This window comes from Clarias gariepinus, chromosome 10, assembly GCF_024256425.1.
Source record: "Clarias gariepinus isolate MV-2021 ecotype Netherlands chromosome 10, CGAR_prim_01v2, whole genome shotgun sequence".
NCBI classification, from domain to species: domain Eukaryota; kingdom Metazoa; phylum Chordata; class Actinopteri; order Siluriformes; family Clariidae; genus Clarias; species Clarias gariepinus.
In genome coordinates this window covers 26,357,516-26,385,429 of record NC_071109.1, presented here as the reverse complement: position 1 = coordinate 26,385,429, position 27,914 = coordinate 26,357,516, and the positions used below count along the sequence as shown (strand labels likewise).

Sequence of the window (27,914 nt, the reverse complement as noted above, 5' to 3'; positions counted from 1 at the left end):
GCAACGAGTAGTCAAAAATAACAAAGAAAATAGTTACAGAGGGGGAATAACATGCTTTATTACTTTATAACAAAGTAAAGTTATTTCATTTGGACAAACAGGGATAGGTATATAGGACTTAGGGATAAGTAATTGGTTGGTGGCCGGCTTGCATAAGTACAACTCATTTAGGGTTCAAGTTCATTATGAGCTGGAGACTCGTACTGAGTGCAGAGAAGTTATTAAGGTTAGATTTGTTGCTAGGCATTAATAAAATCACTAAAACCATGTCCAAAAAGTCACTATGTGGACAGGAATATTCACATTCACACTATAGTGATGTTATCTGTTTAAAGCATATTTGATTAATCCATTTGTATCATATATACTGTTATTCTCTAAAGCAAGTAGCAAATGCTTACATAATTAATCACATACCACAGGTTTTAATATGGTCATAATAAAAAAAATACATCATACAACAACACATAATTTTGCTATATCAATATTGCTTCATAATTGCATACATTCTTAGTACAGTGTGGCAAGACTATATACAGAAACTACATTCACTTAATTAGGAAGATAGTAAATTATGTTTTAATCCGCAGAGTGGCAGAAGTACACTAACTCAATACTTATGTAAAAGTACAACTATTTGTCTAAAAATTTACTTTACTACAAGTAGAAGTAGCACTTCATTTTTTTACTTTATTTTAAAATATACATAAATTAATGTTGAATAAATAAATATACAATTCATTGGCTATTTTCAGTTGATTTACAAATTTATAAAATCTTGTAGGTATTACAAGAGATAAATAATTTTTGGCCAATTTGTTAAAAAAATAAATCAATTATTTGACTGGTTGTTTGGCTGGGCAGAGAGGAGCAACCACTGCACAAGCATATTACACCCAATTATGCTAATAATAGAAAAGGAGAGATCACTGACAATGATGCTTTGTAATTAAAGATTTTACCTTTTAATAGCCAGTGATGTTGTCCTTGGCAATATGCCTTGAAAAAATGGACAAGCCAGACAAATATGCTCTGTCTAACGGAAAGAAGGTCCAGGACAGGTTGATAGTGACAAGTTTTGACATTAATTAAACACATGGCGAGCAGAACCGTTAATCCCTTTCATTACTTCGGTAAACTAGCTAGTCGCTTCCATTGCTATCGTCTATAATGCAAGTAGTCTACGCAATTAAACACAGACATACTACAAACATAGAAAATATAATAAACAATGCACCAAAACATTATAAGCTTGTTATAAAAAAACAAGTTGTTATTGCCGTAAAACACTAACCAAACACATAAGAATTCACATCTCTTTTCCTAGATCACCTAGATTACCTAGATCATTTTTAATCTTACCATAACAAGTTAGCCTGTTTGAGATGCTTGATAAAAGAGCCAAATAATCTACAGCCCAGAGACCAAGTGGATGGGATCCATTGTCCAGATAACTGTCAATCAATTTATTTTGCTAACCTATCAGCGCTCTGTAAACTAGGATTTGTGGAATTTTTTGTTCCTGTTAGGTCATGGCATGGTGTGAGTGACAGTGTAAACGCTTATGTTTAGATTAGACAATCAATGCACTTTTGTGTGATTGTGATCTGAAAAGCAACTAGTCTCTATTTAAAATGTAGTGAGTAAAAGTACAGGCTAGTAATCAATAAAATTTAGTGAGTATAAGTAAGAAGTGTCACATATGCAAAATGCTCCAAGTATAGATAAAAGTACAGTAACAAAGTATTTGTACTTGGTTACTTGCAACCTCTTTAATACCACAGTAAAGAAATATTCATATTGCCCTTACTCTCATACAACCAATCAACTTTTAATAGTTGTAAACTAGTCATTGCTTCATTTTTCATTTAATATAAAAATAAAATATAAGGAAGAGATCAAGACAATATATAGATATACTTTCATAGTGTAAGAATAGACAGATAATACACTTCTTTAGATAAAGGTGTTGATCAATAAAACGCACAGCTTCAACCAAGCCCCAGAAAGTTGAAAAGTTTATGTAATGGCTCAGTGCACTGGGGACTGGTTGTCACTTTGGCAGTGGCACAAGGATCTCAACATAATTGACAGGAAAAAAGCCAGTCTGCCCATTAAGCAGCCCTTCACACCAGTTCTCATCTACCTGGCTAGTAAGAATAATGATGTCGCCCTTCTTGAAGCCTAACTCGTGTTGATTTTCAGGACTGAAGGTGAAAAGTGCCTTACAGCAAGGTTGGTCCATTGGAAGATTACAGTTGCCTGTAGGATAAATTATGTACAATGAATGAAACAACTTGTTAAGGAGAGCAAAGAATAGCCTAACTAGTTTGAGCTTCCAGGAAGGTTGTGGCAACTTCTGTAGAAATTTGACACTACAGTGACAATTCAGTAACCTAAATTTGACAGCTGAAGATTGGGGAAAAAAAAAAAATTTCAACTGTCCAATCACTAAAAACACACTGATGCAAACATTATCTAAAATACAAGGCCTGCACCCATTATTGGCAGTTGAATTAGTAATTGAATAATTGTAGTGATATGCAGTTGTTCCTTTTAAATTGTTTAGAGAGTGTAGATTCTACTTGTGGATGCAAACTTTACTTACTTTTTTCACTTAGCTCCTGAGGTACTTCAGCGTCTAAAAGTGTCAGTGGTAAAATCTTACTTTGTATAGTCTTAACAGTATAATCATAATAATAATAATAAAACTTTATATTAATTTAGCACTGTGGCAACAATAAAAATATTACTGACCATAAGATGAGGTTGTGGGAAAGACACAAGTGTCCGTGCAACGCATTGTACTTGCGTTAGACATTGATATGAGCTCCCGCTTTGGTCTGTTGCTAGTAGCAGCAATCCTGAATAAAAGGAAAAAGACAACAATTTCTTAAATAACCCACTTAAAATGCTAAAATTGGACAAACGTGTTATGTAAAGAGATGTTCGGCTGACTTGTTTTGCAGACCGCTTCTGAGGTTCTCCAGAATGCTAAGGGATTGCTGATGGTAGTTCATCGATGCTTCAACGAGGCCTAACAGCTGTCGTATTTGATCCACCTAAAGCAAATTAATCACCAACCCATATTTGACTCCAGTTTTACACAAAATATGGATGGAAAATTCTCTTTAATGCTCTTTTAATTTTCTTACATCATTTTCTAAAAAGTTGAACATGCTTCTTTTTGCCAGCTCTTTGGATTCCTCAAACTTGTCTAATGCCTGTTTAAGCTCAGCCTCTTCAAACCTTCTTTTGGAACTTTTCTTGTAGTCAAAATCTAAACGTCGACCCTCAAGTTTTTTCAGATGAAACTTGCAGACAAAAAAGAAACAAGTAATCACTGACACTACATAATCATTTAAGTAAAAACCTTACACAAACCACAGCATTCTGCTGATTATATTTGTGCACTAAATGGTTGTTGTGCTTGGTTAATTTGGATATTTTTGTTCATATTTATAGAGACAAAGAAATGGGACAGTACCATCTTAAGACATTACACTGATTTTATTTTTCTCTATTACTCATAATGACAAGACTCACTGCAATTTCCTTAAGTTCTTTCTCCTGCAGCAACTTAAGTGGATTGATAAAGCAGCGTTTCACACGCACGTCCATGCAGTCTCTTACTTCGGCCATCTGCTTTAATGCCTGTCCCACGTCCACCAGTGAACTACCTAGTGAAAAAAAACATGATTAAACTTAGGGTTAAAGAACAAAACATTGGACTGAATGGAAATTACATTAATACTTTTTTTGGCTTGTATGGCTGAGTGACAGAAAAAATATTATACTGTGATTACACTGGTACCTGTTCTAACTTAAGTAAGTCTTGCACCTGAACAAAATTAATCTTATGATTTTTTATTTGCCCTTATTGATTGGTTTACAGATTCGTTGCATATTTCATAGTTCTGAAGGCCAATACTGCAGTAATGATTAACAATAATAACTTTTGCACCACCACACAATGGCCTTTCACACACTACATACAGTATGGTAGACCATTATTTTATGCTTACTAATACATTAATATTACTATAATACTTGGTTTCATGCTGTGTCTGAGAAACCTATTTAAACCTATTATGTGTCACTGGACTCTAAACATCATTAGGAAAATAAAGTGAGTTAGCTTTTACACCTTCAAAAAAACAAGTAAGTAGTATTAAATGTTTATTTTATGAATAGTCTTTAAAAATGCTGTGTCTGAAATTTTTATTTAAACCTATTATGTGTCACTGGACTCAAAACATCATTAGGAAAATTAAGCGAGTTAGCTTTTACACCTTAAAAAGTAAGTAGTAGCAAATATTTTTTTAATGAATAGTCTGTAAAAACTACACAATTGTTTACTTCTCTGTGACCAGTGATAGTACTATTCTAAACTTTTAAATTGTTCTGCACAAGCAAAATATAGTCATGGACTAAAATACTTCATTTTGGTTAGACACGAATATGTCTTTTTATTATAGTGACTTGTATTCAGGCTAATAAACCTACCAAATGCAGAGTCAACCCCGAGTTCAGCACCATAGATTAACATACAGTCCCCCAATATTCCTTCTGTATGTGGGTATCCAACCGGTCTTACATTTCCACGAATCCTGGACATTTTACTGAGCATACTGAGTTTTGCTCTATATGCTATGAATCAAACAAATAAGGCAGAAAGTAATAAATATAAAAAAACATTTCCACCTATTAATGCCATGAAAGTAAATATATGCTCAGGAAAGTTTCCTAAGGCATACCTGGGTTTGGCTGAAGGAATTCTGTGGTTTTTGCTAAAAGTTCAACAATCAGCTTATTGGTGATTTCAGTTTTCTACATTAAAGCAGGTGAATATATATTTTTATTGAAAGCAAGATCACATTTTTAATCTTGTCATTATTAACTTCTGATTTAAAAGAAAGCAACACACGTTATACCTTTTCCATTCTGATAAAATCTTCATCCAGCTTTGTTCCTTCAGCACCACTGATCTTTTCCTTGAGCAACTAAATGGGTAAAAAGCACTATAAATCAGATGGTTTGTGGGATACATAAGTAAGCAGTGATCGCAAAAGCATATAAACAATTTGTTGTACATGAAGTTTAAAATTGTGAAGTTTATTGTAAGAATAAAGTGGTTTACACATGAACAAACATTTTCATGGCAAGTGCATTATGATAATTTCTTGCACCATTTCTTGGACCAGGTCATTCCAACCTAACAACAAGAAAAAAAACACTAACAGTCATTAAGGAGTTTAAGGTAAACCTTTAATAATTCCCTACAATGACACGGTTGTGGGCTACATATTTTATAATAATAATGAGATCAAATATTTATATAATGGTACAATATGGTCTATTTTGTAAAGTACAAGTGTGCTGAAATAAGACAAAGTTCATATGGTGCAATAATGCCCTAAGCTGTTAAGGATGTTAAGAAGGTTTATCAGCAATAAAACCTTTGTATCTTTTCTCAAAGAAGGAACTGTTCTGTCTTTATATTTGGGAAGAGAAAGAAAATGAGGTTTGCATATTTGGGCAGCAAAGTTTACTAAATGAAAAGCAGAACAGAAAAGTGATATAAAATATTACTATATATAAATCATATATAATAAGATAATAAGAAACTTTGCTGCACAGCAATTTGAATGAAAAGTCTGAATTATGTGTGAATGTGATAATTATTATATGAAATAACACAAACTATAAAAACAATACACTGACATATACCCTACTAGCTGAAGAACAAGGAACTTGGCTCAGTGAAGTATGTTCACAATAATATTTTATTTCCCAAAAAAAAGTAGAGAGAGAGACAAACATTGTTGTCTTTTTATCTCATAAAAAGTTGCAATGCACTGCATATACAATACCTTCCACTTACTATGTTTAGTTTTATGTCTGTAAAGTCACCTCTAAATATTTCTCAAGTAGCAATAGGGTAATTCATGCAGTTCTTTGAGTAAACAAAGCGATTGAGGTGTGTGCATTGGCTTGATTACTTTACGATTCACTTCACTGATTCTGTTTCTTCAAACAAATCTTTTTAACTCAACCGAATCATATTAGATTTGAGATATTTGATTCACCACCTATTTAAGCACGAGGTGACCGATTCGATAACTAAATACATTCACGTGCAAGATATTCTTACTTTGTCTTTTTTGGCAATTTTTTAAAATATTTATCTAACATGTAATAAACTAAAAAAATTTAAATCCCACTTACTCAACTCATCGTCATACCACTTTATCCTGTATACAGGGTCATGGGGGCCTGGAGCCTATCCCAGGGGACATAGGATCTCCTGTGGTCATATCCCAGAAGAACCCTGGATAGGGTGCCAATCCATCACACACAGGGCACACACACATTTACACACTATGCGTAATATGGAAACGCCAGCTGAACTAAACTGCATTGGACTATGGGAGGAACCCCCCTCCCCCCTAAAAAAAACCCGGGGAGAACATGCAAACTCCATGCATACAGACCTGAGGCGGGAATTGAACCTAGACCCTGGGGTGGCAAGACGACAGTATTAACCACCATGCCGCCCTTTAAAAATATATTACTCATTAAATAAAGTAGTAACGAAAACAAGATCAGAAAAAAGGCTAAACTCTTGATTAGTTCGTATTTGCAATTCCGTTGACCCGACTCACATAAAGGAATTGTTCAAGAGAACCGATTCTTATAGGTATTGCCCGTCAATAAGACAAGTTGCACAAGCTGATCTTCACTTTTCATTCCAATTCCAAGTATAGCATATAACTTTAGAAAAACTTATTAATACAATTACAACAGGCACGTGACTGACCGCTTTTCCTCACATTACCTGGCTTGCCTTGTGAAACTGTTTCTTCAGTCCCGCCACGGACATATTTCATGCTTTTTTCAGCTTCGTCCTTTTTCTTATTCAAGTAAAGCTGAGACGACTGATAAATATTCACATAAACATGTGAAATCAAATCAGTGTCCTAGCCGTGGGACTTTCCGTGCATAAAACAAAAGGGCAATAAAAAAGTCCAGGAAAGCAAAATCAGATAGACTCCAAGACACGGCGTCTACTTTAAGAACACAATAATGTCAGAGTCCAGGGTCACACCCATTATGACGTTTCCTAGAAGCGAAACTGTCCGTCCATACTTGAATCCTTACAGGGATTATTTTTTTCGAAATTGGTCAAATAAACAAAATAGCACGGGTACGTCGAAGCATGCAGACAAGATGCGCAAAGAGCTAGAACCAGTTTTTCAGGTGACGTTACTCCGCACGTGGGCTACGCGTACAGACGTCGCTTATACAGAATCCCACACAGCTGTTAGTCCACTTTATAGGGTTAAACAGTAATCCGGTGCATTGGACAACGTTTCCTGATCTGCAGGGTGGAACGTGACAAAATTAGTATGGTCATGCGTATTGTGTTACTGTGCAGTACTGTGTCCACAGGCTTTTAGACGTGGTGTGGAGAAAGAGAAGCAAGAGCGCGGTGGAACAAAAAGATTGCTAATATATAGATTATTAGTCAGTTGGTGTTATTTCTTCCTTCCTTATTTCCACATCTCTAGAAAGACTTTAAAACATTGATTATGATCCTCTGGAGATTTTAATATGCATGATATTTCTAAACTAGCTGGCATGGTGGCACAGTGGTTAGCAATGTGGCGTCCCACCTCCAGGTTTGAGGGTTTAGTTCTCGTCCTGCCTCAGGAAGTTCCCTCTGCATTTGGTGGGAACTCCCTGAGGCAGGACGAGAACTGAACCCTCAGGAAGTTCCCTCTGCATTTGGTGGGTTTCCTCCGGGTACTCCGGTTTCATCCCACAGTTCTAAGGCATGGCTTTCCCAAATTGCCCATAGTGTGTGTGTATTTATGTGTGCCCTGCGATGGACTGGCACCCTGTCCAGAGTGTACCCTTGTGCCCAAAGTCTTCTGGGATGGGCTTCAAGACCCTACAACCCTGTACAGGATAAGTGATTTTGGCAACAATGAATGAATAAATATCTAAAAATCAATATTGTTTTTTAAAAATAATTTTATTACTTTTATTTATTTATTGTACTATTTACTTAAAACTTATTCTTAACCATCTACCCATCAGCCATACCATCGGTTCTCAACCTTTTTTCCATAGAGCCCCCTGCTTGTATCTAAGAATACAATACAAATGTATTCATATAGCACATTTAAAAACAACCAGTGTTGACCAAAGTTAACCATTTTTTAATATTTTTTTTATAAATACTAAATTTTACAATAGGTGTGTAATTATTACCTTATTTAACATGTGCAAAACTAATTACCACAGCCTCAGAGCAGACAAAAGCTTGCACACCCCCTGTGATCGTTAGCGCCACTTTGACAGGGGGCCTGGACCCCAGCTTGTGAACCCTGGATCTAGTATACCACTTATCATGTGAGTCCCCACAAGTAAGCTCTATGTAAGGTCTATCCCACAAAACTAAGGCACAAGGTGGGGAACATTTTGGATGGGATGCTAGCCCATTGCAGAGCACAAGCACACATACTCACACACTCAGTCATACATTACTTGGAATTTAGAAACACAGCTAAGCCTACAAGGAACCTGGAGTACCAACTCTGGCCACCAAACTGCCACATATTCTTAGATATTTACTGCTTTGCTTGTGCAATGTCTCTGGCTGCAGAAATGTGGCATCAGTTACAGGATTAATGGCTTGTCTATCTGTCTATTAACCTGCACAGTTTATGCCACATAAACATCTGCTCTCTGAGACAATACCAAAATCTGATCGGTAAAGCTTATGCCCAGAATAGCTTCTGTTCATGACAGGCACAATGCACATTTTATTGGAATGTGTTTTATATATAGCCAAGTTTCTTTTCCTTATACTGAATCACCTTCTAAACTTCTAAAGCTTCGCTCTTGTTGGTTTTCAATTCACCCCCTAGGCTGACTGCCCTCTATTTCCAGCCTTTCATGACTGCTCTCAAATAGTGAAAATGTTGCTACCCAGCAAAATCCACTTTTGTTGATTGACACTCTGATTGTTGAATTAACAGTCTACAGTGCTTATATAAGTCCATCCATCCATCAATCTAGGAACCTTAGTCCAACTATGGACCGTGAAGCCCAGGGGTGACCATTGGAGGCCAATGGTGACTTTTATAGGTCCAGTTGGACTTAAATGAATTCTCAAATGAAAGTGTTAAAAGTGACAAAACATTTTATTGAACAAACAAGGTTGCTCTAGTGGATGAGTTTTCGTGATTGTAAAGAAAAAAAATGAGATACAAGCAGAACTAGTAAACACTTTGCTGAACAACATTTCTGACTTTCTAGACTTACCAAACCATATGTATATTGCATCTCTAATAAATTTGCATGTTTCTATGTAATTTATTTAATAAAAAAACAGTATCTCAAAATATTCAAATATTTCCAAAGATTAAGCAAAAATGGATTTACTGCACAGAAATACCCATCTTCTAAAAACTGTTCATTTATGCTGCTTTAGCACACCTTTGGCTTCTTTAGCTTTAATTACTGCATCATTGTGGCATGGCATGGATTCGATTAGACTGTATTACTGCTGAGGTGTTATTTAAGAGCAGATTGCTTTGATATACACTCACCAGCCTCTTCGTTAAGTACACTTTGCTAGTCCTGGGTTGGACCACTTTTGTCTTCAGAACAGCCCTAATTCTTCATTGTATAAATTCGACAAGGTGCTGGAAAGAATCATTTGTTTAATTTTTTCATTCCTGAGTTTGGTTCATATGGACATGATAACATTACCCAATTGCTGCAAATGTTTTATTTTGGCTTTGTAACATGGTATGTTATCCTGTGATCATAAAGGGATGTGGCATTTAAACAATGCTCCATTGGTACTAATAGGTCAATTTGTGCCCAAAAAATACTTCCCACACCATTACACCAGAACCACCAACTTAAACTCTTGACACAAGGAAAGGTTACTTTTTTTATTTTTTTTTTTTTCAGACTTTGCTTCGTAAAGCCCAGAGATGGTTTTGCAGGAAAATCTCAGTAAAAAAACATCACCAGTTTAAAAAATACTCAGACCAGACACTCCTGCACCCATAATCACTCAAAGTCACTAGCCTTGTTCCCTCAATCTGATGTTATGGCTGAACAGGTGTACCTAATGAAGTGGCCTGTGAGTCATTGCACAGTGTAAGCTGAATGTGTTGGTTGATTATCTGTTTTGGGCTTGGTGTACTATCATAACATTTCCTTGTAGTCTGAGTACTTTGTAAGGAGCTGCACAGCAGGTCCTTGATTGCATCTTATAGCCTCCTGCAAAGCTGTGTTTCCCCATCTGCCAACATCAACACAAAGTTCAATGAAAAATAATCAGTAATATGTGTATAACTGTATGAAAGTATTGTATTAACTTACATAAAGGATCATGTTTTTACTGTATTCTTAACCTTACCTGTCTTTGAGTGTGCAGTTGGCTCCAGTGCTGTCCATCAGAAACTTGATGACCTCCAGACGCCCTTCTGAGGCAGCCACATGAAGTGCAGACCTTCCATCATAATCAACAGCATTCACATCTGCTCCTGAGAGGAAATACCTGCCGAGGTGAGGAATGACACATTTTAGCATTCCATGCATCCTGATTACTAAGTGGTGTGAGAGGTCTTTAGAGTGTGAAGTGACAAAGAGTGATGCTTGTTTTAGATGCAATTGTGCGTCATTGTTTTGGACCATCTGCATCGTTTAAACAGTGATACCACATTGAGTTTTTAAAGCACTGGCCTTCTAAAATAACTCACTGCAGGAGAGTTATTTTTTATGAAGTAAAGAAAATGGAGGTATTTAAAAGTATTTTTTTCTAATCAGAAAAGAGATGTGCCATGGAACTGCTTCTAAGTGGACCCATACTCATGTCCATGTCAACTTCAGAAAAGTTGGCACACTTGAAGAGAACTGACTGCAATAATTGTAGAACAATATCACTGTACTTCACTATTATTCAAGATTATGCATAATAATTTAGACGTATCTTTACACTAACTACAATACTCTTTTTTTGTTTAATCTTTATTTAACCTGGTAAATAACCTCCTTTTCAAAGGTGACCTGAGCACACTTGTTAGGATAAGATTAAAAGTGATCTAGCTTGTGTATGATAATTTTTTTTATAACAAGTTTATAATCTTTTACCTTATTGTATTTTATATGCTTGCGGTATACCCATGTTAAATTGCATAGACTACTTTCATTATAGAGGATTGCAATGTAGGTTATGATGAAGGGGCTAACAATGGTGCTCACCATGTGTTGAATTAATGTAAAATTTTGTTGTTATCAACTAGTCGTGGCATCATGCCTCCTTTTCATTTGCTTCAGTAACTTAATAATCTGTCAATTTTTAATCTGCCAACACCAAAAAAACAAACAAAAACAAAATGTACTTCTGTGTGTGGATTCTTATTTACTGTATTTAATATTTTTTTTCTAGGCATAGTACCAACAACTTTAGCACTGACTATTAGAAGCTAAAACTTTTAATGTTTAGCAAAGTTAATCAATGATTTATTTTCACCATCTGAAAAGCCACAGCCACTTTCATAGTTGTAAGGCGGTCTCTTTGTCCATAAACCTTACCACCACTGAAAGTTATTCAACATTCTAGCTGTAACACTTTATTTAAAAACCTATGCAGTTTAATGTCCTTTGTCTAAAAACATATGCAGTGTCTAATCCAGCCAGTTAAATAATCAATATATATAGCGTTGGAATTTTTTTAATAAATGTACATTTTATCTGTTATGATGCCTAAAAGGTTTCATGAACTTGTAAATCATCTGAACACAGCCAATAAATTCTACATTTATTCATTCATTATTAATTTATACATTTATTCTGGTAAAAAAAAAAAAAACAATGAACATTTTAAATTTATACTAGACCTGCAAATTCATGTTTTCAATAGATTCCTTAATTTAACCTCCCTTGACAGCCTATTCCAAATGGTTAGAGAAAACACCAAAGCTTTTTCTCCTATTCCACTCCATCCACTAGGGATATGTAAATGTCTTAAGATCTAAGACTATAAACAGAAAATTTGGCTTTTATAATTAATTTGCTCAAAAAGGAGGAAAGCTTACTGTATGTATTATCACCATGAAGATAAAAATATACCAGTGACTTAATTGGTGTATCAACAGAGATGACCAGCCAACCTTTTAGTACAGAACACAATGGTGAGTTAAAGGCTTTAGGTAAGTAATTAATCACAGTGCACTGCTATATAGAGTCCAAAGCATGAAGACAGAACCCGATGGTCCCTCTGTCAGAGCTCCAGAGGTCCTCTGTGGAGAGAGGAGAACTTTCCAGAAGAACAACCAATCCACCAATCAGGCCTACAGTATATGGTCAAGTGGCCAGATGGAAGCCACTTCTTAAAAGGCACATGGCAGCCCGTTTGGAGTTTGCCAAAAGGCACCTGAAGGACTTTCAGACCATGAGAAACAAAATTCTCAGGTCTGATGAACTCTCTGGCCACTCCATATAGGCCTGATTGGTGGATTGCTGCAGAGATGGTTGTCCTTCTGGACGGTTCTTCTCCCTTCACAGAGGACCTCTGGAGCTCTGACAGAGTGCCCATCAGGTTCTCGGTCACCTCCATGACTAAGGCCCTTCTACCCCGCTCAGTTTAGATGGCCGGCCAGCTCTAGGAAGAGTCCTGGTGGTTTTTAACTTTTTTCACTTACAGATGATGGAGGCCACTGTGCTCATGCACAACTCATCTGCAACCTTTCCCAGATTTGTGCCTCAAGAAAACCCTGTCTCGGAGGTCTACAGACAATTCCTTAAACTTCATGCTTGGTTTGTGCTCTGAAATGAACTGTCAACTGTGGGACCTTATATAGACAGGTGTGTGCCTATCCAAATCATGTCCAATCAACTGAATTTACCACAAGTGGACTCCAATTAAGCTGCAGAAACATCTCAAAGATGATCAGGGGAAACAGGATGCATCTGAGCTCAATTTTAAGCTTCATGGCAAGGGCTGTGAATAATTTTAATGTTCAATTTTGTCATTATGGTGTGTTGTGTGTAGAATTCTGAGAAAAAAAAATCCATTTTAGAATTAGGCTGTGACATAACAAAATGTGGAAAAAGTGATGCGCTGTGAATACTTTAGCCACACCACACTATTCCTTGGTCGAGGGCACTGGTGGCTCAGTGGTCGGTGTTTCGCCTGCCATGCGGAAGGCCTGGGTTCGATTCCCAGCCAGTGCCCAAACCCCCTAGCCACTGGATGCAGTGCCGGTCCCAAGCCCGGATAAAATGGGAGGGTTGCGTCAGGAAGGACATCCAGCGTAAAACCTGTGCCAAGTTGTAGTGCGGACTGGGTATTCCGCTGTGGCGACCCCTTGCTGGGAGCAGCCGAAAGACCAACAACAACTATTCCTTGGTCATATGTACCCAAATGAGACCATCTTTGAAATTAAACTGTGAACATTTTAATGGCTAAAACCAATGCTAGATTGTTTTTTAAATTCTACACAATACTGGACATAATGTTTTTTTTTGTAATGGTATGGCTGATTGTTTTACACTTCTAAGCAGTAATGGTAATGGCTGATTGTCGTTCACTCAGTAAGCGGGAAGTTCTTTTTACCTAGGTTTTGTTTGTTCAGTCTAATGCAAGATGTAATCCCAGGGGTTTAACAGCCCAAGAAAAAACTAATTTCCTTTGTGGATATTTTAAGAACCAAAAAGATATTGGGTATGCACCACTTAAGCGGGGTAATTAAATCACATTTCTTGTTGAGAATGTCAATGAAAAAAACACACAGAAACAAATAGATTCAGAGCTCACATGCAGACTTGGCATTATCAACACTTTATAAGAAATTTACCTTCGTAATGAGTTTAGGTCCCCTCGATAAGCAGCCAATAGGATATTCATGATTTGGTAGCCCTGTGAGACCAGAGAAAGGAACCATTTCACCGTAAATTATGCAGGGTTGTCTATGCTGTACAGCAAACTAACTAATGTCTCAAACCAATCATTAGAAAGTTGTTCAGCTGACCTCAGACTCCACCTTCCATTGCCTGTAGGATAGCACCTGTTTGAATGGAGTCCTGATATCAAAGCTGTGCAGCTGGAACACTGACACCAGCTCCTGAAACAAGAACAGATAAGTATCTTTGCACCTCCATCTATCAATCATGTGCTAAATCCCCATTTGGATAATACAGTAGGTCCTTACCTCACAGAAATGTACAGCCCTCCAGGAATTTCCATATGCATCCAACTCTGGTGACCAGCAAGTCATGCCCAGCACTCCAGGGACTACTACTAAGACAACACCAGAGCTGCTGGATTTTGCAGGCAGGGATGTCTGAGAGGAAATGTGAGAGGTATTATGCTTTCTGATTAATGTGAACGGTTACCTCAAAGAGTCGTTTTAACTTGGGGGGTGCACAAATACTAAACAAAACAGTGTTTTTTACCAGAATATAACACAATGTCACTATCTGTATTTGCATCTCGTTAGTGCTCCAATTATCAATTTGCAATCAAATTAAAACCCAGAGTGGGTGTGGGCTAACAAGAAAAAAATCTATAAATAGCCCAGAGAAAAAAACTAAATTGTCAGCATGGTGTGTGATAAATTAACCCTCCACACACAAAAAAATCTAATTGGATTACTCAACTTGCACTGTTTATTCCACATGTAATTTGACTTGTGCAATACCTTTTCTTCTACCTCTTTTTGTTTGTTATTTGCAGTTCATATAAGCTGTATGGTTTCTCACTCAAACTTGACGATAAAACAGACTTATACTTGAGCCTCAGCTACATTACTTAAATAACTTAAAATTGATCTTAAACATATGTTGGGACAATTAAAACAATAATGTCTCTGCATATAAACAAAATACTAATATAAATCACTGTAACCCTGACCAGGCAGTTACTAATGATAAATGAAGGAAGCTATGAAGACCCTGCACAGTTTTTCTTTTCCTGCAAGCTGCATATATTATCAAAGCTGCATATACTGTATTATCACTTGTTTGCACCTGCGTCAAAGTAAAAACCTCCCTCTTGTGCAACTTTTTTTGTTGTGCCCCACAGGATAATAGTCATCATGCATACAGTTCGTCTAAACCACATGCTGTCACCTTTTCTGAGCTTCAATAAACAAACAAACAAACAAACAAACAGCACACCTCTTAATTGTTTATCAGCCTTGGAAAAATCCCTAGTTTTTAGATCATTGTTCTTGTTTGTCTTTCGGCTGCTCCTACTGAGGGGTCGCCACAGTGGACCATCCGATCAGCACAACAACTTGGCACAGGTTTCATGCCAGATGCCCTTCCTGACGCAACCCTCCCATTTTATCTGGGCTCGAGACCATCCGTAGTTTATAGATAATATAGATAATTCACATGCCACACATTTTATCTTTGGAAAATGGATGATGATTCTTGTTCTACCAAAACAAATTCAATACTTTATGATATAAAAGATCTTAAATGCATTTAAAGTTTTGGCTTTCACCAGCAGAGGGCGTGATTAAAGACTATTACTATTATTAAAATGTACTGTCCTCCACCTCTGTGTTACTAATGATTAGGTTTCTATATGCAATTCAAGTAAATGTCAATATACGGTATTTACTCATTATCAAAAACACATAAAAAATACATAATATGTAGTAGTGTATGAATTAATGTCACATAATTACAATTCAAATATATAGACAATTACATCATGCACACCAAGACACCCAAGATATCCTACTCACCTTGAAATGGAAGATTCTGGAGTAATCATTCATTCCTGCCACTTGCATTATGGACAGAGTACTGCGAACTGCAGAGGTGGAGAGGACCTGGTCACCTGACATAGGGCAGAGGCCACCATTAGCTAAGGTTGCAGCCAAGGCTGCTCCAGACTCACACGTGACTTCTGTAGATAAACACTAAAAAACATAAAAACATCAGGTTTTGTAAGAGATTAGAGCTTGAAACGTGCTGTAATGTAAAACAAAACTGGTTAAACTGAGTACCTGTAACAGGAGATCCAGTGTAGCGTTTATGTCAGTGGCTCCTGGAAAGCACTATAATGGGTCATAAAGTTAAAGCACTATAATGGGTCATAAGTTATTTAAAGCAGCATAATTTTTATAATTCATTATCCTGATTTGACTACAAACTTGATGTACATAATTTTAAAATATTTTTACCTTCTTTTCTTGTAGATAAAACGAAAGCGCGTGTAGACGAATAACATCCTTCCTCAAGCTTTGATAACTGAAGCCAAACAAGCAGTATGAAATAAAACTCAGCATTTTATCTAATGTTACAAAAACAAAAAAATTTTCAGATTACTTACCTTGTACAGTTTAAGTTGGCATGTTCCTTGTTACATAATCTTCGTACAATATTTAAAACCTAAGGATGAAATTTACACTTAGGACTGAAATAACCATTAACTATATTTAATATAACTGACAGACATGATTTAAAAAAAGATCTAAAAGTGTAAAATATGTATGTTAGAATGCGTTTACCGACTCATATTTTTCCTCCTCCTCTGTAACTTGCCTTGATGTCAACTGTTTAAAGGTAGAAACAATCAACAAGTATGATGTGTGTGATTATAGCCACACTTATAATAATGCACATGATTACAATAAGTTAAACAGGTCCGCACCTGCAGCAGCAGTGATGCACATATGATAGCACCTGTCTCTGACAGTGGAGTATGAGGGACACCTACAATCCAGAATGATCTTTAATATAATAGTTAAGCAATAATTGAAATAACCACATTAATGTTCTACATGTTTCACCTTTTTCCAGCCATTAATTAAGCTGGGCTAATGTACTTTACTAAATTACTCATTTCTATGTCCCAGTGCTGGTGGTTTGGTGCTGTTACCTTCTTTGCTCAGGGTAAAGGGAGACTCATATTTTGCATATTCTTCCACCCCTACATGTCTGTGGACCTGGTCAGCTCCAAGCTGATCTACTGCAAGCCCGTAAACAATGGGCCAGGCAATCTCTCCAAGAACACACGGCTCATTCCACTCACCGAGAGAGAGCCTACAAAACAAAAGACATCACATTTACATCTTATTTTAGCATAATCTAAATCTCATCCATCAACACAGTGGATTTCAACTATATGACAGTTTCAATTTAAGTGTAGATTGCTGTGAATAGAAGAGAATGAAAGATTGCTTGGGGTTTTATGTGGAAATCTTGAATTGGTTATATGACAAAATGTTAATATTTTAAAATGGTTTCATTTCTAACCTCTGGCCGTCCACTGTGCAAATTGAAATCCCCCACTTTACAATGGGCTTGCTTCCATCTTCCTTCTCCTCGCAAAAAAAAGGGATTGTAATTAAATATAAACTTAAGTACTATTAAAATAGATTTTAAATAACAATTTAGTTAATATATAGTATTATACATTGTGTAGTACTTGGTTATTATTTGGTATTATAACATTATAATTTTATGTTGTTTTCTGTATATGGCTTCTCTTAAAAAGAGGCCTCTTGCCTCAGTTGAAGGATAAAATAATCTCAAATAAACACCAAAATTGCCTAATTAAGTAAAGCCGAAATGACACACAAACCTCTACAGAAGACAGCTGTTTGCATTTAATGAACAACTTTTGGGTCTCTTCAGCAAACATACAGAAATCTGGAATGACAAATCTGCCTTGCACTGCTTTTAGAATGAAAGATACAAAGCCTGTCACACACCTGCAAGATGGTCACAAAAGAGTACAGCCAGTGTCACAAGGTACAATAAGCAGCTAACAAGCATTTAATTTGTGCTTAATGACAACACAGGTCTATGACTCTTTTATAAGGCTTAAGACCTTTGGAAAGTGTTCCTGTCCACTGCCCCATCAGCATCCTGCAGTTTTTTCATTAGTGCATAGCAGTCTTTAATCCTTGGGTCAGTTCTTAAAATGCCGGCGCACCACAGGATCTGTTGAGAAAAAAATGTATCAGCATGTAAAATGTCCTGAACTAGAGTGTTATTTAAGGCATGACAGGTTATGCCTTTCTCAAGTACCTCAAAGAAATTATTGGTGCTGACTCTTTCTCCACAGGCAAAGCTGTCGAACAGCACATCAGCAGCTCTACAGAAAGCCAGGGACAAAATGTACGTCACAAAAACACATCGGTAGAAATAAAGTTACCTTAAGTAGATTTTAAGGGGGTGTGAAAGGTTAAAACAATTTTGTGAATGAAACACGAGACTCACACTTTTTTCTTGGAATGGCTACGCTGGGTCTCATTCCTGCTGATGCTTAGCCAAGGCTGGGCAGTGGGCATTCGCTCTGGTTCTGTCTGAGGGATGTTCATGCCACCATTGTTCATAAATGCTGGTAAAACTGGGCAACAGTGGGATAGCTGTAATTTAGTGATTTAAATTGTTTGGTTACAGAGTTAATTTATTAAATAACATTGCTGAGCTTAGACCTGACCAACCAAAAAAAATCCCAGATCATAACACTGCCTCCAGGGGCTTGTACAATGGCCACGATGCATGATGGGTGCATCGCTTCATGTGCTTCCCTTCTTACCCTGATGCACCCCTTGTTTAGGAATAGGGTCAATTTGGTCTTATCAGACCACATGACCCTTTTCCATCGCTACAAAGTCCAATCTTTATGCTCCCTAGCAAACTGAATTTTTTTTTTGTGTAGTCTGACTAACAAGTGGTTTTCTTTTTTTCACAGCTGTTTAGTCCCAATCCTGTGTCGTTCTCATCACATTCTGTGTGTGGAAATGTTCTTACTTCCATTATTTACACAGCTATGTTTTTTTTTTGTTTACTATGCAACTTTACCAAGTGTTAAAGTCATTTAAATTCAAGATTTTTTTCCCCATGTCTTAGTATAGCCTTTTTCATAGCTTACATTGATTTTTACCTGTTGATCCTGGAGTCACAAAGTTGACAGGCCTCTGAGATGGAATAGCTTTTCTTGGAACAGGATTTGGAATATTCTCTGCAAGACTGGTCTCCTGGAAACATTAAAATCGACATGACAGTTAAAAGCAGAGCTATAAAGGGAAATAACATTTCATGGCACTCCTACTACTTTCTAAAAAAAAAATGCCACAAGATTTTTCCTGCATTTTTTTATTATTAAAAAGTAAGTCTAGTGTTGGTCTAGATAAACCTGTGACACTTAAATTAGCACATTTAAAGTGTCTGTCATGCCTCAAATCCACCATCTGTATATTGTAAACAAAGAACAACCTTTAAGATCAGAACCAGACACTTACTTTGATGTGTTTGATGTCTAAATAAATGCAGGTGTTGCATGGGGAAAACCTAATTGTTACCTTTACAAGGTAACATGATGGCTGACATGTATAGTGCTGACAAAAAAAACGCCTAAAGCAATGGTTTTATTACAGGACATGTAAGCTTAGTTTCTTGCACAGGCAGGCTTCTTTAGGTTTATATGGTGCCACCAACAATGCTAGTTTATGTCATATATTTATAAAACAGTACATAAGGATATAGCCTATGGCTGTGCTAATATAGCAGTATCATCTCATATTGTTTGTATCACTCGAATCTTTAAAAATATATTAGATTGGTACTCTCTGTAACTGTGTTTCATGGTTTATTTGGATCATGTGAGTGTTGATGTGGCAGTGGCGGGCTGAGCAGGACAGAGCATGTAGACAGGCACCTGAGCTTCTGCACTCTTCACAAGGGCGGCATTCCTTTCAGAGAAGCCATCTGTCATCACACTATTCTCTAAAAAGAGGTAAAAAGGGGAACAAAAAGAGGAAGTATGATCTGATACACCTTACTCCACAAGCAGAAAAGCAGAGTCTTTTATAAAAAATATATATAAATTAAAACAAGGAGACCTAAGAAAGGATTTGTTAAAAGGATATGCATCTAGGCTTTTGTACAATGTAGGGCATAGGTTTTTAGATATTGTTGGCTGAGATGTTGGTTCCCTCCCAAAACCTCTGAATTGCAGGCAATTGCATAATAAAACTGCAAACATCCGCCGCTTCGTGTGCGGGTTATGATTGTAATTTCTATTTTAAATGTCAGCTGGAATTGTGAAGGTTTATTTTACAAAGAAAAATATGTAGTGACATGGTTTTGTTAAGCCAGTTTGTTGTATGATCTTTTTTAATCGATTCTTAAAGATGCTTCATTTTTAGGTCTAATTATAGCCAATTTTTACAGAACAGGGCTCTGTACCATTCTAACGCAGTTCTGATGAGATTTAAGCTTCTTGTTGTTTCTATTAAATGGGGAATGAGGCAACTTTTTCCTGAATTTAAATTTTTACTTTAACCAGTTTACAATAATAACATCATAATACAAATGTCTGACTTTAAAATGACATAAAAATGACCTGTCAAATATTACTGAAAGTTTCTTTTATTCATACTTTACCTGCATAGTCCAGATATTTAATTAAACAGCACTGCCAAAACTTTGGCCTTATGGCCTGATAGAAAAAAATGAAAAGGGGGACTCTATCAGAAAATAGATACAGCTCATAAAGCGATTGCACAAAATATTTAATAAGTATAGTGCCACATTTAGATTCCTGGACCTCTGAGGAAAACAGGATGACTCAGGGAAGACATCAATAAGAAGATTAGAACTGTGATAGTTCAATTCGATAGAAGTTCTATCATGTTATTAGTTATGACTTCTCATTCAGGTTAATGGAAAATAAGAATAAAAAAACAGGCAAAGCAAAAAGAAACAATTATATAATCTAAGATGAGTGACTTACTTATTTATACTCACAAAAAATGGGACACCACATTGCTATGCTGGTGATTTTGCTTCTTGATACACCTACTTTTTTTTTTTTTTTTTTTAACTTAAACCACAAACACACTTAAATGAGACACTCTCCACAACAGCATTCCTCAATTTTCAGCCAGCACAACTTTACTGCTGCTGACCTGGGACTAGACTTTCTTTTGTAATAATTAAAATTGGGATTTGGTTCCAAACATCTGGTTTTAGATGTGGGTAAAAAGTGTGTAAATTTATAACTGGAACTACATCTACATTTAGGAACTGCCACAGTACATCACAGCATGTACAGCCACATGGATTTACTTTCAAGTTATACATGTGAGTGGAGCAAACTGTGGTCTTATACCTCTCATGTCTTCCTCCTTATTTGGCTCTAGTAATTTATTCCCATCCAAACCTCCATAGCGTTTTCTCCACTTGCGACGAAATGATGGTGTTCTCTGAAAACTAGTAATACAACATTTACAATTAAACATTGAATGCTATTTTTAACAGATAGAGAATATATAAGCAACATATTAATAGACATCCTGACACACAGGAAATTATGGCCCGCAGAATGAGCGTCTGTGTAGAGGCCAGTCCAGTCATGAAGAATAAGTTCTAAGCATCTTGACTATATTCATATATAAGTTATTCCTACAAAAGAATGCATAAATATTCATAGGTTTAGTATTCTAATAAAAGGATAAATGTCTGCTGAGTTACATATGAAAAAAAATATGTGAAAGTAGAAATAATAATATTAATCATGATCATAATAAAACAAAGCCTTACCAGAGATAAGGATTTTCATCTGCTTCTTGGCTTGACATGGGTTCCATTCTGACTCCTTTTTAAACAAAATTACCCTGTAAATTAAACTGCAGCACAGAACTAAAAAGATAATAAAAAGATATAAAAAGATAGTTAATGTTGCTAGACTGGGAACAAGCACACCTCATGCTCATTTGCCGAAGACTCTGTAACTGTGACTTTGTGGAGTGAGTGAAAGTGTTTATTGTCTGAAGCACTGCGTCTCCACAGGCTGGAGGAGGGACAGGAGAGCACATAGTTAAAGAAATAGGAGGGACCTCAAGTACTTTATAGTAACAAAGTTTAAGACAGTACAGAGACCAATATATCTAAAAGTTTTTTTAAAAATAAGAAATTAACATTAGTAATTGATGAATTCTTGGTTACAGTTGCTCAAAGTTGTTATCCAGTAGACAGTAATAGTAATAAATAACTATAAAAAAAAATAGAATAAAATAGAATAAAATAATAAACAGTAAGTACCATATTGCATATTGCATAGAGTCCTAAAATAGTAAGTGCCATATTGCGCACTAAACTTTTGAATACCTTTAATGAATACACTAAATATGCCATTATGACATTATTGCACACTACATATGATCCAAGATCATTTGTAAATATTGCAAAGTAATCTAATATAGGTATGTAATATTGTATTATTATATGTAATATTGTACATATTTGATTGAGATGTAATATTGCAATTATTATTAATACAGGTAAATAATATTGTCCTGTTGTATTACTCTTACTGTCAGTGAATATCTGCATAGTGTATGGGACTTACAGAGAAGAGTTGTATAATTTAATGGCCATTGGGAAGAATAGATCTCCTGAGGCGCTCAGTGGAACAATTAATGGTAATCCGCCTCTGGCTGAATTTGTTCCTCTGGTCAGCGAAAACACTGTATAGCAGGTGAGAAGGATTGTGTAAAATGGGTTGTACTTGAACATGATTGGACAGAATCCTCCTCTTCGCTACTACATCCACAGAGTCAAGCTCCATGCCTAGCACAGATCTGGCCTTTTTAATTGCCTTGTCCAGTTTGTTCCTATCAGACACCTTTATGTTACAGCTCCAACAGACCACAGCGTAAAAAATGACACTCGCCACAATGGTTTTATAAAACATCTGTAGAATGGTGTTACTGATGTTAAAGGACCTGAGCCTTCGAAGAAAGTACAAGTGGCTCTGTCCTTTCTTGTAGTGTGCCGTTGAGTTGAGTGACCATTCATGTTTGTTATCAAGATGAACTTCCAGATATTTGTATTCTGAGACCATGTTCACTATCTCCCCCTTGACAGATATAGGAGTCACAGGGGTCTTGCTTTTCCTAAAGTCTACCACCATCTCCTTTGTTTTCCTGATGTTGAGTTGTAGGTGATTTCGTTCACACCAGAAAACAAAAATCATCCACTACAGACAGGTACTCAGAGATGTCACCATCCTTTAGACATCCAACAACCACAGTCATCAGAGTCGTCAGAGAACTTCTTCAGATGGCATGAATCTGAGTTATATCTAAAGTCGGATGTATAGAGAGTGAAAAGAAAAGGTTTTCTACTATCCACCAGAGCTAATATTAATAATACTACTTAAAAAGACATTGCGCTAAAAGAGAGGCCTGTATATGTTTTAAAAGGTTGACATTGGCCTTGGTCATATTGGGATAGTGTTTCTCATGGAAGGTGGCCATAATTCTCATAATTTTTTTTCATTATTTATTCAACTGTGTACACTGACTACTCTCATAGTTATTAATTAGGTAAAATAGCTTTAGTGTAATAGTATAGTATAACTGACTAGATTAGTTAAGCTATAAGAAATCTCAAATTAAATCTAACTGCAATTGTTATACAACCTTCATTATTTCATTCATCTTTAATAACAGCTTTATCCTGCTCAGGGTCACGGTGCTTTTGACAATTTCATGGGAGCACTAAATGTGAGGCAGGAGAATTCACCCTGGATGAAACACCACTCCACTGCTGGGCAACACACACCTACTAAGGGCAAAAACAAAGCTTAAAGCTTGACCAAAATATCTATTTATTTATTTATTTATTTCGTCCTTTCTTTCCTCTTAGGAAACCAGAGAATCCAAACAAAATGCACACAATTGAGAGTTATGTATAAAATAAAATATATAAATAAATATTATCTAATAACATATAGAACGGTTTCATGGTGACTAAGTGGTTTCCAAACTTTTTTTAGCACCTCCACGACTGGATGATGCCAATCTCGCCTCTCATCTGTGTGAGGAGTTTGCATGTGTTCCCCCACACTTCAAAGTTACCAGCTGATTGGGGCAGGGGTAACTCAGTGGTTAAGTCATTGGACTACTGATCAGATGGTCCCAGGTTCAAACCCCAGCCCCACAAGATTGCTACTGCTGGGCTCTTGAGCATGGCAGTTAACACACAACTGCTCAGATAAAATATAATGAGATAAAAATCTAATTTCCACTGGATGAGAGTGTGCCAAATGAAAATGGTGTTGCCAAATTACAGGTAGTGGGTAAATTTAGCACCCCATCCAAGGTGCACCCCTCATCTTATGCCCTGGATTCCCTGGGAGAGACAGTTCTACAAATGAGTAAATGAAAAGTTCTGTAGTCCTTACTTGTTTTATGCATGGAAATAAATAATTCTTCTTTGTCTTTCGGCTATTCTCTTTCAGGGGTCGCCACAGCGAATCATCTGCCTCCACCTAACCCTAGCCTTTGCTTTCTCTCCCCAACCCAACTAACTTCATGTCCTCTCTCACACTGCATCCATAAATCATCCATGGAAATAAATAATTAAATACTGTAAGTCCGATGGTACATACATGGGTTCCAATGCGTTTAACATGTGACAATTTAAACACTGAGAATCCAGCCATTAGACTGAAGATTTAGGCGTCCTGCGCACTCATGGCGCAATGTTGACGTTGTCGTTCTAGGCGCATGCGCAGTGAGTCAGCTTTCGTTTTACAGATGGACGTGTTTTGCTAACTAGCTAGTTAAATTGTGTTTCGTCATTTTTCCTTTATTATCTGATAGTCTGTTATGTAGTTTGCGTGTTTTAAAACAGTTTGGTCCATGTCCTGTCCGAGTTTGCGTCATGGTTTTATGAGAATAGCAATATTTACACTGTATGAAAGTAACTGTAGGGGAAGTTTGTGTGCCTCAGTCAAGTCTCAAAGAAGAGGTATTTCTCTTGTAAACAAGATGCCCAAGAAAGAAAAAAAGGTACGGTTCCACTATTTATATGTAATTCAATCTAACCACTCATCTTAATGACGTTGAAATGTATAAGTATTTACATCATTGTGGATAAATGCCCTTTTTTTTGGATAGTTTACATGTTTTTCCTGTTTTCACCATAATATCAAATCATCAGAGCAAAATCACTGAGACAAAGAAGCTGCCAGAAACGCCGAGCTGCCCGGTTTCTGCCCTTAAAGACGGCGGAGTCGCAATAGCAGTGCACGCCAAGCCTGGCGCAAAACAAAATGCCATCACAGGTTGGTGTTTCTTCAAACGTGTTCATGCACATTTTGTCTGCCTCGTTGGTTCACTTCCACTGTTTTTGTGGGTGTAGATGTGAGCTCGGAGGCAGTAGGGGTCGCTATTGCTGCACCACCCACAGACGGCGAGGCCAACGCGGAGCTCGTGCGCTATCTGTGCAAAGTACTGGCGCTGAAGAAGAGTGAAGTAATGCTGGATAAGGTACACCTACACTGATCAGCCTGCCTAATATTGAGTGTATCCCCCCTTTTGCCACCATAACAGTGATGCACTGTGTGTTTTGACACCTTTCTATCATCACGCTAGCGCTTCCATTGGATCAGACTACACAGGCCAGACTTCACGCCCCATGTGCATCAGTAATCCTTATCAATCCATAATTCTGTTGCAAGATCACCAGTGTACCTTTCTTGGATCACTTTTGTTACGTCCTGACCACTGCAGACCAGGAACATCCTATATGCGCTGCAGTTTTAGAGTTGCTCTGACCCAGTCATCGCAATTTGGCCCTTCAAAGTCACTCAAATCCTAATGCTTGTCTATTTTTACCAAATATTGAAAATGTAGCTACTGTGAGAAGGGCCAAATTGTAATGGCTAGACAGCTGAGTCAGAGCAACTTCAAAACTGCAGCTATTGTGAGATTCCCAGACTTACCAAAAGTGGTCCAAGGAAGAAATACCGGTGAACTGGTGACAGGGTCCTGAGTGGCCAAGGATCAGTGATGCACGAGGGGAGTGAATGCTGGCCCGTGTAGTTCAATCCAATAGATGGTCAATAGCGGCTGGTCATAATGTTATGGCTAATCACTATACATCAGTGAACTGGCAAATAGGTTCCTCCATCTGTTTCATCACTCCGTTCTTTTTTTTTTTTTTTGCATTATTTTATTATTACAGGGAAGCAAATCCAGAGAAAAAGTCATTAAAGTCACAGCATCGATTAGTCAAGAGGAGGTTCTGGAGAAACTAACACGAGAGGCTGCTGGGTGAAGCTCAGCACTAAAGCAGGAGTTTTCAGACGTTTTGTATTGAGTGACATCTTTTAATATAAAATAAATTCCACTGGCACCCTCAGACCTGATTTATTTCAAGAATATTATTTAAATGTGTACAGTAATATTTTGTCTATTTATTAAAGCTTTTGATTCCTGAAACGTCTACTGATGGTCCATATTGACATTTGAGTTATTAAGGTTTGTATGAGGTGGTATTAAAAGTTTTGAGAATAGCTATGTTAATACTATAATATACTGTACTAGCCTGTATGTCCTTCCACGGACACCTTAAAAACTGGCAGTAAAATTCGCTATTGACTATCTGGCCCCTTGGAATGAATTCACGATGCACAATGTGACAAATGGCATGCACTTGGTCGAGCTGCGGAACTGCCCCACGTTTTTTTGGTCATGGAGATGATGGGCTCTTCCACTGTGAAGACTGTTGCTTCGTCTCAGAGTCGTGCTCATACACCCCAGTTTTGTCACTGATAATGATCTTTAACATGAAGGACGGGTCATCCATGTCATGCTGACAGAGTTCTTGGCAGACTTTGACGGAATGTTTCTTCTGCTCTTGGGTCAGCAGCCTGGGGACGAACTTGGTAGCAACAGAGTGCATGTTTAAATCACACGTGAGGAATGACTGGACTGTTCTGTTTGACACACCGACAATGGCAGCAATGTTGTGGATTGTTCTCAGATGATTATTATGCTCAAGTTGCTAAATGTTTTTGGGGTTTGAACTTGTTGAAGGTCTTCCTAATCTCTTGTTGTTTTCCAGTGGTGTTTTTCTGCTCTTGAAGCTTGTGTGCCACTCAGAACACCTAGAATGACTTATTGAAGCATCACTGTAAACTTGCAAAATCATGTCAAACACCTCTCTGGCAGATTTGCCCAGTTTGGCATAGAATTTCACGTTCATGCACACAGACTTGGGAAGGTTTGTTACTGTGCTTGCAGCCTTGTGCAGTCATCTGTTGACATGTTACAAAACTAGTCTTAAAACATTTTGACACCACCATGTATTAAGCTAACTAATTCATTAAAGCAAATGTAATATATCACCACTTTTTTACCGCTTGACCATCTACAGTATATGTGGATCTTTCCCAATTTTTTGTCCCAAAGTTAAAAGCAAACAACTGCAAGCTGTTGCATTATATTTTTACCTTAGTATAACTAAGAAGGTATAGCTCAGAGTGACAATGCTGTTTTACTAAGGTTGGAGGGGAAGCTATCTATTCTGCTCAGAGGCCTGACCTCAACACAGTTAAACAAATTTGGGATGAACTGAAAGACCGACAAACACCCCAGGCCTCCTCATCTGATATCAGTGCGTGACCCCTCTAAAGCTTTTTTGGCTAAATGGGTGAACCCAATTTAACTATATGTTCCCATGCTTCATAATCTTATGTAGAACCTTCCCAGAAAATTGAAAAATCATTATATAATTAAAGGGGACCTGTATCAGAAAAAAAAAGGCACACACAGTTGTGGTTAGATGATCATATACACTCATTGCAGTTGTAGTTTTTCTTTTCCTTGGCTAACTGATAGACACCTTCAACAAAAGACACCTTCAACAATAAAATATGAAGAACATAATATGTGAACGGTGACTTTTTATTAGCTTATTTTTTTATTAGCAGGCCTGTGCTGGGTTCTTTATAACCATCCAGGTTCCTGGGTTCTTCAAAACCATGTGACTAGTTTTCTCTTAGCTGAGGATGACATTTTGGGTCTTTTGTCAGACCTTGGCAAAGTGCCTTCACCTTTCAA

General features: G+C 37.0%; 3 protein-coding genes across 5 annotated transcripts; 1 reads left to right on the top strand and 2 right to left on the bottom strand.

Moving 5' to 3' along the window:
* Positions 1 to 46: 46 nt before the first annotated feature.
* On the bottom strand, positions 47 to 7,382 carry sh3gl3b (SH3-domain GRB2-like 3b). 3 transcript variants are annotated; one of them, XM_053506293.1, is made up of 10 exons: positions 6,839 to 7,382; positions 4,935 to 5,003; positions 4,758 to 4,830; positions 4,507 to 4,650; positions 3,547 to 3,680; positions 3,156 to 3,314; positions 2,959 to 3,062; positions 2,758 to 2,864; positions 2,609 to 2,641; positions 47 to 2,262 (listed from the first exon to the last, which is right to left on the bottom strand). In XM_053506293.1, the coding sequence occupies exons 1-10, from the start codon at positions 6,881 to 6,883 to the stop codon at positions 2,054 to 2,056; spliced, it is 1,077 nt and encodes a 358-aa protein (XP_053362268.1). In that variant the 5' UTR covers positions 6,884 to 7,382; the 3' UTR covers positions 47 to 2,053. The 3 variants fall into 3 exon arrangements, with proteins under 3 accessions (XP_053362268.1, XP_053362269.1, XP_053362270.1); XM_053506294.1 differs by lacking the exon at positions 6,839 to 7,382 and adding an exon at positions 6,229 to 6,832; XM_053506295.1 differs by lacking the exon at positions 6,839 to 7,382 and adding an exon at positions 6,229 to 6,832 and having other exon boundaries at positions 4,758 to 4,790.
* Positions 7,383 to 10,078: 2,696 nt separating this feature from the next.
* glsl (glutaminase like) lies at positions 10,079 to 21,763 on the bottom strand. The gene is made up of 21 exons (XM_053506304.1): positions 21,601 to 21,763; positions 21,170 to 21,270; positions 19,715 to 19,782; positions 18,941 to 19,034; positions 18,271 to 18,400; positions 18,079 to 18,145; positions 17,879 to 17,991; positions 17,630 to 17,759; positions 17,302 to 17,366; positions 16,925 to 17,088; positions 16,697 to 16,758; positions 16,554 to 16,598; positions 16,376 to 16,434; positions 16,227 to 16,293; positions 16,050 to 16,100; positions 15,786 to 15,962; positions 14,241 to 14,372; positions 14,061 to 14,153; positions 13,887 to 13,948; positions 10,445 to 10,585; positions 10,079 to 10,327 (listed from the first exon to the last, which is right to left on the bottom strand). Exons 1-21 carry the CDS (start codon positions 21,645 to 21,647, stop codon positions 10,231 to 10,233), a joined length of 1,965 nt encoding a protein of 654 aa, XP_053362279.1. The 5' UTR covers positions 21,648 to 21,763; the 3' UTR covers positions 10,079 to 10,230.
* A 2,803-nt stretch (positions 21,764 to 24,566) lies between these two features.
* Positions 24,567 to 26,211, top strand: c10h15orf40 (chromosome 10 C15orf40 homolog). The gene is made up of 4 exons (XM_053505092.1): positions 24,567 to 24,857; positions 25,009 to 25,132; positions 25,210 to 25,337; positions 26,035 to 26,211. The coding sequence occupies exons 1-4, from the start codon at positions 24,708 to 24,710 to the stop codon at positions 26,125 to 26,127; spliced, it is 495 nt and encodes a 164-aa protein (XP_053361067.1). The 5' UTR covers positions 24,567 to 24,707; the 3' UTR covers positions 26,128 to 26,211.
* The last annotated feature ends 1,703 nt before the right edge of the window (positions 26,212 to 27,914 follow it).

Bases quoted from the DNA above. Each gene is read 5' to 3' on its own strand.
- c10h15orf40 (XM_053505092.1), top strand. From the start codon at position 24,708: ATGTCCTGTCCGAGTTTGCGTCATGGTTTTATGAGAATAGCAATATTT. The intron at 24,858-25,008 runs GTACGGTTCCAC...TCAAATCATCAG, and splicing joins TGCCCAAGAAAGAAAAAAAG to AGCAAAATCACTGAGACAAA. The intron at 25,338-26,034 runs GTACACCTACAC...TTATTATTACAG, and splicing joins GTGAAGTAATGCTGGATAAG to GGAAGCAAATCCAGAGAAAA.
- sh3gl3b (XM_053506293.1), bottom strand. From the start codon at position 6,883: ATGTCCGTGGCGGGACTGAAGAAACAGTTTCACAAGGCAAGCCAG. The intron at 2,865-2,958 runs GTCAGCCGAACA...CCTTTTATTCAG, and splicing joins AGAAGCGGTCTGCAAAACAA to GATTGCTGCTACTAGCAACA. The intron at 2,263-2,608 runs GTAAGTAAAGTT...TTTATCCTACAG, and splicing joins TCAGGAGCTAAGTGAAAAAA to GCAACTGTAATCTTCCAATG.
- glsl (XM_053506304.1), bottom strand. From the start codon at position 21,647: ATGGAACCCATGTCAAGCCAAGAAGCAGATGAAAATCCTTATCTCTG. The intron at 17,992-18,078 runs GTACTTGAGAAA...TTTTCTCAACAG, and splicing joins GCACCAATAATTTCTTTGAG to ATCCTGTGGTGCGCCGGCAT. The intron at 16,759-16,924 runs GTAACAGCACCA...TCTGGATTGTAG, and splicing joins CTTTACCCTGAGCAAAGAAG to GTGTCCCTCATACTCCACTG.